Source organism: Pseudophryne corroboree, chromosome 6, assembly GCF_028390025.1.
Source record: "Pseudophryne corroboree isolate aPseCor3 chromosome 6, aPseCor3.hap2, whole genome shotgun sequence".
In the NCBI taxonomy this organism is placed as follows: Eukaryota; Metazoa; Chordata; class Amphibia; order Anura; family Myobatrachidae; genus Pseudophryne; species Pseudophryne corroboree.
This window is the reverse complement of record NC_086449.1, coordinates 100,571,015-100,584,227: the sequence shown is the minus strand read 5'-3', so window position 1 is coordinate 100,584,227 and position 13,213 is coordinate 100,571,015. Positions and strand designations below refer to the sequence as shown.

Below are 13,213 nucleotides of genomic sequence, written 5' to 3'. Positions count from 1 at the left end.
TCCTAGAGGATGCTGGGGTCCACATTAGCAACATGGGGTATAGACGGGTCCACTAGGAGCCACTGGCACTTTAAGAGTTTGAGAGTGTGTGTTGGCGCCTCCCTCTATGCCCCTCCTACCAGACTCAGTTTAGAAAATGTGCCCGGAGGAGCCGGCCACAGCTAGGGGAGCTACATAGGAGTTTATATATATATATATATATATATATATATATATATATATATATATATTATTCTTTTTAGAGTTTAGGCACAGGTAGGCTGCTGGCAACAGCCTCCCTGCTTCGAGGGACTATTGTCCGTCCTGAGGGGTCTGAGACACTGTCTCCGCTGACAGGACTCTGAGTTCCTGAGGGGATCGAACGTATGCCGCCACAGGGGATCGCTCACCCCAGCAGCATGCCGCCAACCCGTTACAGAGCCAGAAGACTTCAGTGGCGAGTTAGTCACCGCCCCCCCTGGCAAGCGGGGAGCCGGTGTGAAGATGGTGGCAACAGGGTAGGGAGCGCAGTACTACCTGCGCTCAGGGGCTCAGCGGTACATGGTGGGGCGCCCTGAGCCAGCGCCTACACCCTACACTGTCCAGCAAGCCTGTCAGGGTCCCAGGATCGCTGCCAGCACAATTCCTCAGGCCAGTATTCACTACAGGAGAGCGGGAAGTAGCGCCATGTTCAGGGGGTGGAGCTTCTCCTCAGAGCGGACCCAGCAGCATTCAGCGTCATTTTTCTGCCTGCAGAAGCGCTGACAGGGAGAGCTGTCCCTCCAAGTCAACTCCAGCTATCTTGTACGGTGCCAGGGGGTTGTGGAAGAGAGGAGGAGGCTGTGTAAAGTCTGTGTGGTCTATTAAGGTACACAGACAGCGCTGGTAGTTTCATTAGTTCTACCTTGAAAAGCGCTGTGTGTGGGTTGGCTCCAATCTCTGTGTGTCTCTGTGGCATACTTGGAGGGATACTGTGTCTGACATTTCCCTGTGTGTGTGTGTGTGTGTGTGTTTACTATCTCACATAGCCATGTCTAGGGACTCTGTGTCATATGCTGCAGAAAATGTTTCCTCTCAGGAGGGAGCCATTCCATGTACACAGGATTGTAATGCTTTGTCTCAGATCCCTATTGTTGAACCTGAGTGGTTAACTTCTATCAAAAGAATGATCTCTCAATGATTGAGGCCATTAGAGATGTGTTAAACTTTAATGACACTACACCTGAGCAGGTTGAGGAGGTTTACTTCACTGATAATAAGAAAGCCCCGCTAACCTTTCCCGCGTCTAAAGAATTAAACGCTATATTTGAAAAATCCCGGAGAAAAAATTCCAGATCCCAAAAAGAGTTCTGGCTGCTTTTCCCTTCCCTGAGGAAGATAGGAAAAAATGGGAAAACCCACCAATTGTTGACGCATCTGTCTCCAGACTGTCTAAAAGGGTGGTTTTACCTGTCCCTGGTTCTACCGCTTTGAAAGAACCAGCTGATCGTCAGATTGACACTACGCTCAAATCCATTTACACTGCTTCAGGAGTGGTCTTAAGGCTCACTATTGCCTGTTCATGGATTTCTTATAAGGTGGTCAGGCACCTTACTAGAGGATTTGGATGCAATGGATAGAAGTTGAATTGTTTTTACATAACATACAGGATTCTGTGGGGTTCATGGTGAAATCCATGAAAGACCTGGGTACGCTGACTGCACGGATATCCTCCATGTCGGTATCAGCTCGCAGGGGACTCTGGCTACGCCAATGGTCTGCAGACGCGGAATCCAGGAGAAGTGTGGAGTACCTACCCTACACAGTTCAGGCTCTATTTGGGGAAGCATTGGATCCATGGATTTCCACAGCAACCGCGGGAAAGTCACCTTTCCTTCCCTCTGCTACTCCTTCTACGAAGAAACCGTTTTCTTCAGCTGTGCAGCAGTCCTTTTGAACCGCTAAGACAAAAAAGCACAAGCCTTCTACCACTTTCTTTAGAGGTGGTCGGGCAAAATCCAAAGAAGCTGCATCCGCAGGCTCACAGGACCAGAGACCTGCTTCTGGTTCCTCAAGATCCTCAGCATGACAGTGGACCTCAAAGCCTGGAGGACGGGCTGGTGGGTGTGAGACTCAGACGTTTCAGCCACGTCACCCGGCCTGGATCCCTGGGTACAGGATATTGTGTCCCAGGGGTACAGACTGGAGTTTCAAAACTTTCGCCTCACTGATTCTTCAAATCAGGCTTGCCAGCTTTGCTGACAGACAGAGCTGTCCTACAGGAAGCCATCCTAAGATTGGCAAAATCACAGGTCTTTGTCCCAGTCCCACCTCCTATGCAAAGCAAGGGTTATTATTCAAACGTTTTTGTGGTACCGAAACCGGATGTTCGGTCAGACCAATTTTGAACTTGAAATCGTTGAACCCTTACCTGAGGGTGTTCAAATTCAACTTGGAGTCTCTCAGAGCAGTGATTTCATGTCTGGAGGAGGGAGAGTTTCTGGTATCCATGGATATCAAGGATGCGTACCTCCGACATTCCGATTTGGCCGCCTCACCAGGCTTATCTCTGATTTTCACTGTTGGACAGTCAATATCAATTCCAGGCACTACCATTCGGCCTCTCCACAGCACCAAGGGTGTTCACCAAGGTGATGGCAGAGATGATGGTTCTCCTCCGCAAACAGGGGGTGAACATAATTCCATATCTGGATGATTTGCTGATAAAGGCATCGTCCAGGGAGAGGTTGTTGCAGTCCATTGTTCTCACGACTCATCTGCTCAGGGAACACTGTTGGATCTTGAATTTTCCAAAATCACATTTGGAGCCGACCAGGAGGTTGTCGTTTCTGGGACTGATCCTCGACACAGAAGTGCAGAGGTTGTTTCTTCCGGAGGAGAAAGCATTGGCTATACAAACAATGGTCCGGGATGTCCTGAAGCCAGCCCTGGTTTCAGTTCATCAGTGCAATCGCCTTCTGGGGAAGATGGTGACCTCTTACGAGGCTCTACAGTATGGAAGGTTTCATGCTGTGCCTTTCCAACTGGATCTCCTGGACAAGTGGTCGGGATCTCATCTACACATGCACCATGGAATACGTCTGTCGCCAAAAGCCAGTATTTCACTCCTCTGGTGTTTACAACTACCTCACCTTCTGGAGGGCCACAGGTTCGGGATTCAGGACTGGATCCTTCTAACCACGGATGCAAGTCTCCGAGGCTGGGGCGCAGTCACTCAGGGGGAAACCTTCCAAGGAAGGTGGTCAAGCCTGGAATCCAGCCTACCAATAAACATTCGGGAACGAAGAGCCGTCAACAACGGTCTTCTCCAAGCGGCCCATCTTCTGCGAGATCGAGCCATTCAGGTGCAGTCGGACAATGTAACGACAGTGGCTTACATAAACCGACAGGGCGGAATGAAGACCAGAGCTGCAATGTCAGAGGTAACAGGAATCATCCTCAGGGCAGATAAACACGCGTTAGCGCTGTCAGCAATCTTCATTCCGGGAGTAGACAACTGGGAAGCGGACTTCCTCAGCAGACACGGTCTCTATCCAGGAGAGTGGGGACTCCATCCGGAGGTGTTCACGGAGGTAACAGATCTTTGGGGTGTACCTCAAATAGACATGATGGCCTCTCGTCTCAACAAGGAGCTTCGGCGGTTTTGTTCCAGGTCGAGGGACCCGCAAGCCGTTGCGGTGGACGCCCTAGTGTCTCCGTGGGTGTTCCAGTCAGTGTACGTGTTTCCTCCACTTCCACTCATTCCATGAGTTCTAAAACAAGAGTTCAGGCAATCCTCATTGCTCCGGACTGGCCAAGCAGAGCTTGGTACGCGGATCTTCTTGATCTACTGCTAGAAGAGCCGAGGCCTCTTCCTCTTCGGGAGGACCTGCTGTAGCATGGGCCGTTCACCTATCAAGACTTACCGTGGCTGCGTTTGACTGCATGGAGGTTGAACGCCAGATACTAGCTTGGAAGGGCATTACAAACAAGGTTATTCCTACCCTGATACCGGCTAGGAAAGGAGTAACGTCTAAACATTACCATCGTATTTGGAAAAAATATGTATCTTGGTGTGAGTCTAAGAAGTTTCCTACGGTGGAGTTTCAACTGGGACGGTTTCTCTTCTTCCTGCAAGCAGGTGTGGATATGAGCCTGAGGTTGGGATCCGTAAAGGTCCAGATTTTGTCCCTATCCATTTTCTTCCAGAAACTGCTGGCTTCCCTCCCGGAGGTTCAGACCTTTTTGAAAGGGGTTCTGCACATCCAGCCTCCCTTTGTGCCATGCGATCTTAACTTGGTGCTGCAGTTTCTCCATTCGGATTGGTTCGAGCCTCTACAGGAGGTTGAGGTCAAGTTTCTCACATGGAAGGCTGTCACTTTGTTGGCTTTAGCTTCTGCTAGACGTGTCTGAGTTGGGGGCTTTGTCTTGTACGAGCCCATACTTGATCTTCCATGAAGATAGAGCTGAGATCCGGACACGTCAGCTGTTCCTTCCGAAGGTTGTGTCGGCATTTTATATCAACCAACCTATTGTGGTGCCAGTTTCTACTGACTCCTCAATTTCATCCAAGTCCTTGGATGTTGTAAGGGCTCTGTAAATCTATGTGAAGAGGACTCGCTGTTTGTCCTGTATGATCCCAAGAAACTTGGATGTCCTGCTTCTAAACAGACGATCTCTCGCTGGATCAGGTTCACTATCCAGCATGCGTATTCTATGGCAAGATTGCAGTGTCCTACGTGTGTTAAAGCCCACTCTACTCGTAAGGTGGGTTCTTCCTGGGCGGCTGCCCGGGGTGTCTCTGCTTTACAGCTTTGCCGAGCGGCTACTTGCTCGGGTTCGAACACGTTTGCAAAGTTCTACAAGTTCGATACCTTGGCCGCTGGGGACCTGAGGTTTGGTCAGTCAGTTCTGCAGGTGCCTCTGCGCTCTCCCTCCCGTTCAGGGAGCTTTGGTACATCCTCATGGTACTAATGTGGACCCCAGCATCCTCTAGGACGTAAGAGAAAATAGGATTTTAATTACCTACCGGTAAATCCTTTTCTCGTAGTCCGTAGATGATACTGGGCGCCCGCCCAGCGCTTCGTTTTCCTGCAGTGGTTACTTTGTTCAGTACTGCTTAGTTCTTGGTTTAGTACGGTTTTGTTACTTGGTTAAGTAATATTGTTCAGCCGTTGCTGATGTTTCAAGCTAGTTAGCTTGGGGGGTTCACTACGGCTGGCTGGCCGGCGGTCGGGCTCCCGGCGACCAGCATCCCGGCGCCGGGAGCCCGACCGCCGGCTTACCGACAGCGTGGCGAGCGCAAATGAGCCCCTTGCGGGCTCGCTGCGCTCGCCACGCTACGCGCGCCACACTATTTTATTCTCCCTCTATGGGGGTCGTGGACCCCCACGAGGGAAAATAAGTGTCGGTATGCCGGCTGTCGGGCTCCCGGCGCCAGTATACTGAGCGCCGGGAGCCCGACCGCCGGCATACAGAAGACCACCCAGCTTGGGTTGCCTTGTGTGTGAGCTGGTGTGAATCTCGCTACTATCTGTGTAAAATCCTTCTCTTGAAGTTGTCCGTCTCCTCAGGCACAGTTTCTAAACTGAGTCTGGTAGGAGGGGCATAGAGGGAGGAACCAGCCCACTCTCAAACTCTTAAAGTGCCAGTGGCTCCTAGTGGACCCGTCTATACCCCATGGTACTAATGTGGAACCCAGCATCCGATACGGTCTACGAGAATAGGATTTACCGGTAGGTAACCAAAATCCCCCCCCCCCCACCCCCGCTTAAGTATTGGTGTTATAATATATAGCTTATTGCCTGATATTTACCAAATAGAATACTGAAGGTTGTAAAGGTGTGTACACACGGTGAAATATTTTTTTGCGATTTTGACTATATAGTCAAAATTGCAAAGAAAGTTAGTGCAGATCACAAGGTGAAAGTCACCTTGCGATCCCGATAAACGGTCCCTCAAGGTCGGTATCGCAAGCCCAGATATTTTCTTCATAGTTTTCAGAGGAGTTCTATTAACCGCTAAGATAATTGTCACTTGGAAATCTGATCCCTTATATTAGAAGCCTTTAGTGGTGCCTAAAGGTGGGTACACACTGATAGATAGATATATCTGCAGATATATCTATGGACGGATAGGGCAGTGTGCTGTGCATACACACTGCCTGATCCGTCGGGGACTGACGTCATGAACTGGGTGGGCTTGTACACACGCCCGCCCAGTTCAGCTGTCAATCACCGTCGGTTGCCGCAGCATATGTACTGGCTGGTCGCCCGTACACACACAGCGATGCGCCAATATATCGGTAGATATATTGGCCGTCTAGCTGTGCTGCGGGGCCGGCGCGATATGTCTGTGAATGACGGAGTTCAGACATATCGCCCGTATAGACTGGCCGACGGACCTGCAATATATCAGCCGTTCAATAGAACGGCCGATATATCGGCCAGTGTCTACCCACATTCAGAGCATGTGCACAAACCTTCGCTCTCCCTCATGTGGTACAGTCATTGAGACCGCTAAGAGTTCAGGGAGAAAGTTTGGGACTTCGTATCACATATGTATTAACGCACACGGATCACTCTGCCGACAATATTGGGCTCAAAATATAGGAAATAAGTTTAAATGATTAAAAATGTCCCATCCTTATTGCATCGCACACAACTTCGCAGTAGCACAGTAGTGGATGCATTGAATCCAGCCATTGGGCGTGTTATGATAAGGTTTTGATGCCTATAGACCTCACTGATTGTACTGTGTCTCCAGTTGTGCTCTGTAAAGTAGGTTGTGGTCATTTGCCCGGTTGCCTTTTCAAACACCCAGGGCTTTTCTAGTAGCGGCTAATCTCCTACTAACTGGCTGAAGTGAAGGACGCGCACTATTTCCATGTTACACTGAAACCGTTATGTTCTTAAATAATTGCAAGCTGCATCCTCCAAATGTCACATGTGGAGTGGCCGGAGCTTTTACCCTTCACTTTAACGTCTCATCGTGGGAGCGATTGATGACTTTATTACAGAAATGTTCACACCTGAGTCACATACCATCACTCTTGCTAGAGGGACAAGTTTATATCTATATAGCTGCTTAATGATAATTGGTAGCAGACATGTGACAGTCACACATCATAAACACCACACTGCACACACACACACATAACTGGTGGCAGTCTGGTTCTGGCCCACTACTCGCACAGATCCAACCAAGTGGTCTTTTTTCCCATGGCCCAAACCTACAGGATCCTCTCAGGTTTCAGGTATCTCCATTAATCGCTAAATGAAGATTGTTTAAATTAAAAGAACCTGGTGAAGCTTTCCATTTATAAACAGATGTTAATATTTGTAATGTTCTTATGTTTCTAGATTGAGCAGCACTTGCCCATCTCCCCGCTCCCCTCTGAGGTTAGGACTGTGACCTGGTTTCAAGTTGGTGATTTGGTTTGGTCTAAAGTGGCATCTTATCCATGGTGGCCCTGTATGGTGTCCTGTGACCCGCAACTTCACGTCCACAGCAAAATCAATGCCAGAGGTAAAAGAATTCGCTTGGTTTGTGTATGTAATATGTGCATAGCTAGCACCGTGCTTAATAGCATGCAGATTCTACGCCAAGAAAGTGTGCTGTACAGGAGAACTAACACGCTGCGGGCTGTTGTTTCTTTTATTCATATTTTTTATTATCATTACTGTCTGTATTTTGGTTCCGTTATGAATGGTCGACCATGTTATGGTCGACAGTCATTAAGTCGGCCACTATTGGTCGACATTGGCATGGTTGACATGGACAACTGGTCGACACATGAAAAGGTCGACATGCGTTGTTGTTGTTGTTTTTTCTTTTTTGGGTGTTGTTTTTTGTGTAAAGTGACGGGGAACCCCAATTAGTGCACTGCGTCCCCTCGCATGGCTCGCTTCGCTTGCCATGCTTTGGTGCAAGGATTATCGTTCCCAATCGTAGTCCACGTGGATCGTAAAGTATGGAAAAGTTCCACAAAAGAATTGAAAAACAAAACTCATGTTGACCTTTTCATGTGTCAACCATGTGTCCATGTCGACCATGTCAATGTTGACCAACAGTGGTCGACCTAATGACTGTCGACCATAACATGGTCGACCATCCAAACGGATACCCTATATTTTGTACCAGTTTACAGTAAAACATTGACTATGGATATATCTGTAGATTTCTTTTAATTGTTTTTGATATGTGAAAAGGGTGCTTGGCGTGCAGGCTAAAGATCGGAAGTAGGTGGGAAGATGAGGAGAGGGCAGGAAATGGAAATGTTTTCACATTTATGCAGATTTGCGACGATTAAGTAATTTAATGTTTTTAATAGTACCATTTGCATTGAAGAATGTTTAACATTCTTTAACTTTAACAGTATGAAAAGGATAAAATAAAAAAAACTGCATAAATAGGGGTAAGGTAGGAGTGCGGGGGTCAGAGCAGTCGAAATCAGTCATTAAAGTGGGAATTCAATTGCTTTTACCCGTGGCTGTTGCTAGATGGCGCCCGATGAAGCAATTCAATTGTGGTGCGATTAGCCACGAAGGGTACACATTTCAGCTCATAGCCTCCAGAAGTGGGCAGCTAAATTGTGCGATAAGTCAGCACTTTGGGCGCCCAAACCAGAATTTGGTTGCTCAAAGCAGTACTTTAGACTGGTAAACCCAGTACTAATGGGCGCGCGCACACACAGTACTTGCACCCAACTGTGGAAGGGGTAGGCAATTGAATTGCTCTACTGGGCACCCATTACGTTTGGGTGCCCACAAAGCAATTGCTTTCCCCCTGATAGCCGGGTACACACTATAATGTATATAGTATGATATATATTACAATACGTATCAGAACAATATATTGTACATGATAGTTTTCTTTCAAATCTGATGGTCTGTGGCCTGCGCATCACTTGAAGCCGCCTGTCAGCCACAGTATGATTGACATTCTGCAACATTTGGGGGGTGGAGCAGGGGCGGCACCTAGCACCGTGTCACCCCCGAAGGTGTGATGGGTCCGGGGACTGCGAAGTTGGACACAGACTAACTTGAACCGGGTGTCCGGATCTGACAGCCATCCTGAGTAAGTTTCAGGTTACACAGGCTGACCGCTACCTGGAAACATCAATGGTTGTGATGGTGATCCGAGGCTGCATCCTCAAACGCAACACTCTGATCTCACAGATGCATGCCAGAGGTGTCTACTGTATCTACAACAGACACCTCCTTCTGTATTTGAATTTTAATTACACGGAATTGCCCAGCCACTTCCTTGCGCTCTACAATTCATCCTACCATGAATCAGGCCCACTGATAATTGTGATGCAGTAGGTGCATGTTGTACACTGATCATTGTATGGTGCAGAAGGTGCATCATTGATCATTGTATGGTGCAGTAGGTAGATGACACACACTTATCATCTGCAGTAGTTAGGCACAGATGGAGAGTTATCTTACAAGGTATTGGAGAAACACTTACTTACTCCTTCTCCCCTATAAATCTCTGGTCTCTCTCCCCACTTTTCTTTCCAGTGGCCTGCATAAGTGTTGGGCACAGTGTCGTTTGCCCTTATCTTATTGAATTTTATTTATTTCTCTAACGTCCTAGTGGATGCTGGGGACTCCGTAAGGACCATGGGGAATAGATGGGCTCCGCAGGAGACAGGGCACTTCAAGAAAGAATTGGGATACTGGTGTGCACTGGCTCCTCCCTCTATGTCCCTCCTCCAGACCTCAGTTTGAATCTGTGCCCGGACGAGCTGGGTGCACCTTAGTGAGCTCTCCTGAGCTTGCTAGGAAAGAAAGTATTTTGTTAGGATTTTTTATTTTCAGAGAGATCTGCTGGCAACAGACTCTCTGCTACGTGGGACTGAGGGGAGAGAAGCAGCCCTACTCACTAGAAGATAGGTCCTGCTTCTTAGGCTACTGGACACAATTAGCTCCAGAGGGATCGTACACAGGATCGCACCCTTGGTCGTCCGATCCCGGAGCCGCGCCGCCGCCCCCCTCGCAGAGCCAGAAGACAGAAGCCGGCGTCAGAAGCAAGAATACTTCGAAATCGGCGGCAGAAGACTCCAGTCTTCATATGAGTTAGCGCACAGCACTGCAGCTGTGCGCCATTGCTCCCACACTAAACCCACACACTCCGGTCACTGTAGGGTGCAGGGCGCAGGGGGGGGGGCGCTCTGGGCAGCAATTAGGAACCTCTTGGCAAAAGCAGCATATATACAGTTGGGCACTGTATATATGCATGAGCCCCTGCCATTATTTTTACACAAAACGCGGGACAGAAGCCCGCCGCTGAGGGGGCGGGGCTTCTTCCTCAGCACTCACCAGCGCTATTTTCTCTCCACAGCTCCGCTGAGAGGAAGCTCCCCAGGCTCTCCCCTGCAGAATCACGGTAGAAAGAGGGTAAAAAGAGAGGGGGGGGCACATAAATTTGGCGCAAAAACAGTATATACAGCAGCTACTGGGTTAACACTAAGTTACTGTGTGACTCCTGGGTAATATAGCGCTGGGGTGTGTGCTGGCATACTCTCTCTCTGTCTCTCCAAAAGGCCTTGTGGGGGAACTGTCTTCAAATAGAGCATCCCCTGTGTGTGTGGTGTGTCGGTACGCTTGTGTCGGCATGTTTGACGAGGAAGGCTATGTGGAAACAGAGCGGGTACAAATGAATGTGGGGTCGCGGCCGACACCCGATTGGATGGATATGTGGAAGGTTTTAAATGATAATGTTAATTCCTTGCATAAAAGATTGGATAAAGCTGAAGCCTTGGGACAGTCAGGGTCTCAACCCATGCCTGATCCTACAGCGCAGAGGCCGTCGGGGTCTCAGAAGCGCCCACTATCCCAAGTTGTTGACACAGATATCGACACGGATTCCGACTCCAGTGTCGATAGCGATGATGCAAAGTTGCAGCCTAAAATGGCTAAAGCCATCCGCTACATGATTATAGCAATGAAAGATGTGTTACAGATCACAGAGGAAACCCCAGTCCCTGACAAGAGGGTTTATATGTATGGGGAAAAAAGGCAAGAGGTAACCTTTCCCCCTTCACATGAGTTAAATGAGTTATGTGAAAAGGCTTGGGAATCTCCAGATAGAAAACTGCAGATTTCCAAACTGTTGCTTATGGCGTATCCTTTCCCGCCAACGGACAGGTTACGCTGGGAATCCTCCCCTAGGGTAGACAAAGCTTTAACACGCTTATCCAAGAGGGTAGCCCTGCCGTCACAGGATACGGCCACCCTAAAAGATGCTGCGGATAGAAAGCAGGAGGGTATCCTGAAGTCCATTTATACACATTCAGGTACCCTACTAAGGCTGGCATTTGCGTCGGCCTGGATGTGTAGTGCTGTAGCAGCATGGACAGATACCTTATCTGAGGAACTTGATACCTTGGACAAGGATACTATAGTACTGACCCTGGGGCATATAAAAGACGCTGTCCTATATATGAGAGATGCCCAAAGAGACATTAGCCTACTGGGCTCTAGAATAAATGCAATGTCGATTTCCGCCAGAAGGGTCCTGTGGACTCTGCAATGGACAGGCGATGCCGACTCAAAAAGGCACATGGAGGTTTTACCTTACAGGGGTGAGGAGTTGTTTGGGGACGGTCTCTCGGACCTGGTCTCCACAGCTACGGCTGGAAAGTCAAATTTTTTGCCATATATTCCCTCACAACCTAAGAAAGCACCGTATTATCAAATGCAGTCCTTTCGATCACATAGAGGTAAGAAAGTCCGAGGTGCGTCCTTTCTTGCCAGAGGTAGGGGTAGAGGAAAGAAGCTGCACAATACAGCTAGTTCCCAGGAACAGAAGTCCTCCCCGGCTTCCTCTAAATCCGCCGCATGACGCTGGGGCTCCACAGGCGGAGCCAGGCCCGGTGGGGGCGCGTCTCCGAAATTTCAGCCACAAGTGGGTTCACTCACAGGTGGATCCCTGGGCTATAGAGATTGTGTCTCAGGGTTACAAGCTGGAATTCGAAGTGATGCCCCCTCACCGTTACCTCAAATCGGCCCTGCCAGCTTCCCCCATAGAGAGGGAAATAGTGTTAGCAGCAATTCACAAATTGTATCTCCAGCAGGTGGTGGTAAAGGTTCCCCTCCTTCAACAGGGAAGGGGTTACTATTCAACAATGTTTGTGGTACCGAAACCGGACGGTTCGGTCAGACCCATATTGAATTTAAAATCCCTGAACATATACCTGAAAAGGTTCAAGTTCAAGATGGAATCGCTCAGAGCGGTCATCGCAAGTCTGGAGGAAGGGGATTTTATGGTGTCTCTGGACATAAAGGATGCTTACCTTCATGTCCCCATTTATCCACCTCATCAGGACTACCTCAGATTTGTGGTACAGGATTGTCATTACCAATTCCAGACGTTGCTGTTTGGTCTGTCCACGGCACCGAGAATATTTACCAAGATAATGGTAGAAATGATGGTGCTCCTGCGAAAGCAGGGAGTCACAATTATCCCATACTTGGACGATCTCCTCATAAAGGCGAGGTCCAGAGAGCAGTTGCTGATCAGCGTAGCACGCTCTCTGGAAGTGTTACAACAGCACGGCTGGATTCTGAATATTCCAAAGTCGCAGCTGATTCCTACGACGCGTCTGCCCTTCCTGGGCATGATTCTGGACACAGAACAGAAGAAGGTTTTTCTCCCGACGGAGAAGGCTCAGGAACTCATGACACTGGTCAGAGACCTCTTAAAACCAAAACAGGTGTCGGTGCATCACTGCACACGAGTCCTGGGAAAGATGGTGGCGTCATACGAGGCCATTCCCTTCGGCAGGTTCCATGCGAGGACCTTTCAATGGGATCTGTTGGACAAGTGGTCCGGATCGCATCTACAGATGCATCGGCTGATCACCCTATCCCCCAGGGCCAGGGTGTCTCTTCTGTGGTGGCTGCAGAGTGCTCACTTTCTCGAGGGCCGCAGATTCGGTATTCAGGACTGGGTCCTGATGACCACGGATGCAAGCCTCCGAGGGTGGGGGGCAGTCACACAGGGAAGAAATTTCCAGGGTCTGTGGTCAAGTCAGGAGACTTGCCTACACATCAATATCCTGGAAATAAGGGCCATATACAACGCCCTAAGTCAAGCGGAGACCCTGCTTCGCAACCAATCGGTGCTGATTCAATCAGACAACATCACCGCAGTGGCTCATGTAAACAGCCAAGGCGGCACAAGGAGCAGGGTGGCGATGGCGGAAGCCACCAGAATTCTTCGATGGGCGGAGAATCACGTACGA

The 13,213-nt window shown here is 49.1% G+C and overlaps 1 protein-coding gene across 5 annotated transcripts in view; it reads left to right on the top strand.

Annotated features, from left to right (window-relative positions):
• NSD3 (nuclear receptor binding SET domain protein 3) overlaps positions 1 to 13,213 on the top strand; it is a 300,258-nt gene that overhangs the window by 103,501 nt on the left and 183,544 nt on the right. For all 5 annotated transcript variants that reach the window (XM_063931538.1, XM_063931537.1, XM_063931536.1 and 2 more), the window contains exon 3: positions 7,320 to 7,485. In XM_063931538.1, coding sequence (XP_063787608.1) covers positions 7,320 to 7,485 — 166 coding nt within the window. The remainder of the gene's footprint in view (positions 1 to 7,319; positions 7,486 to 13,213) is intronic.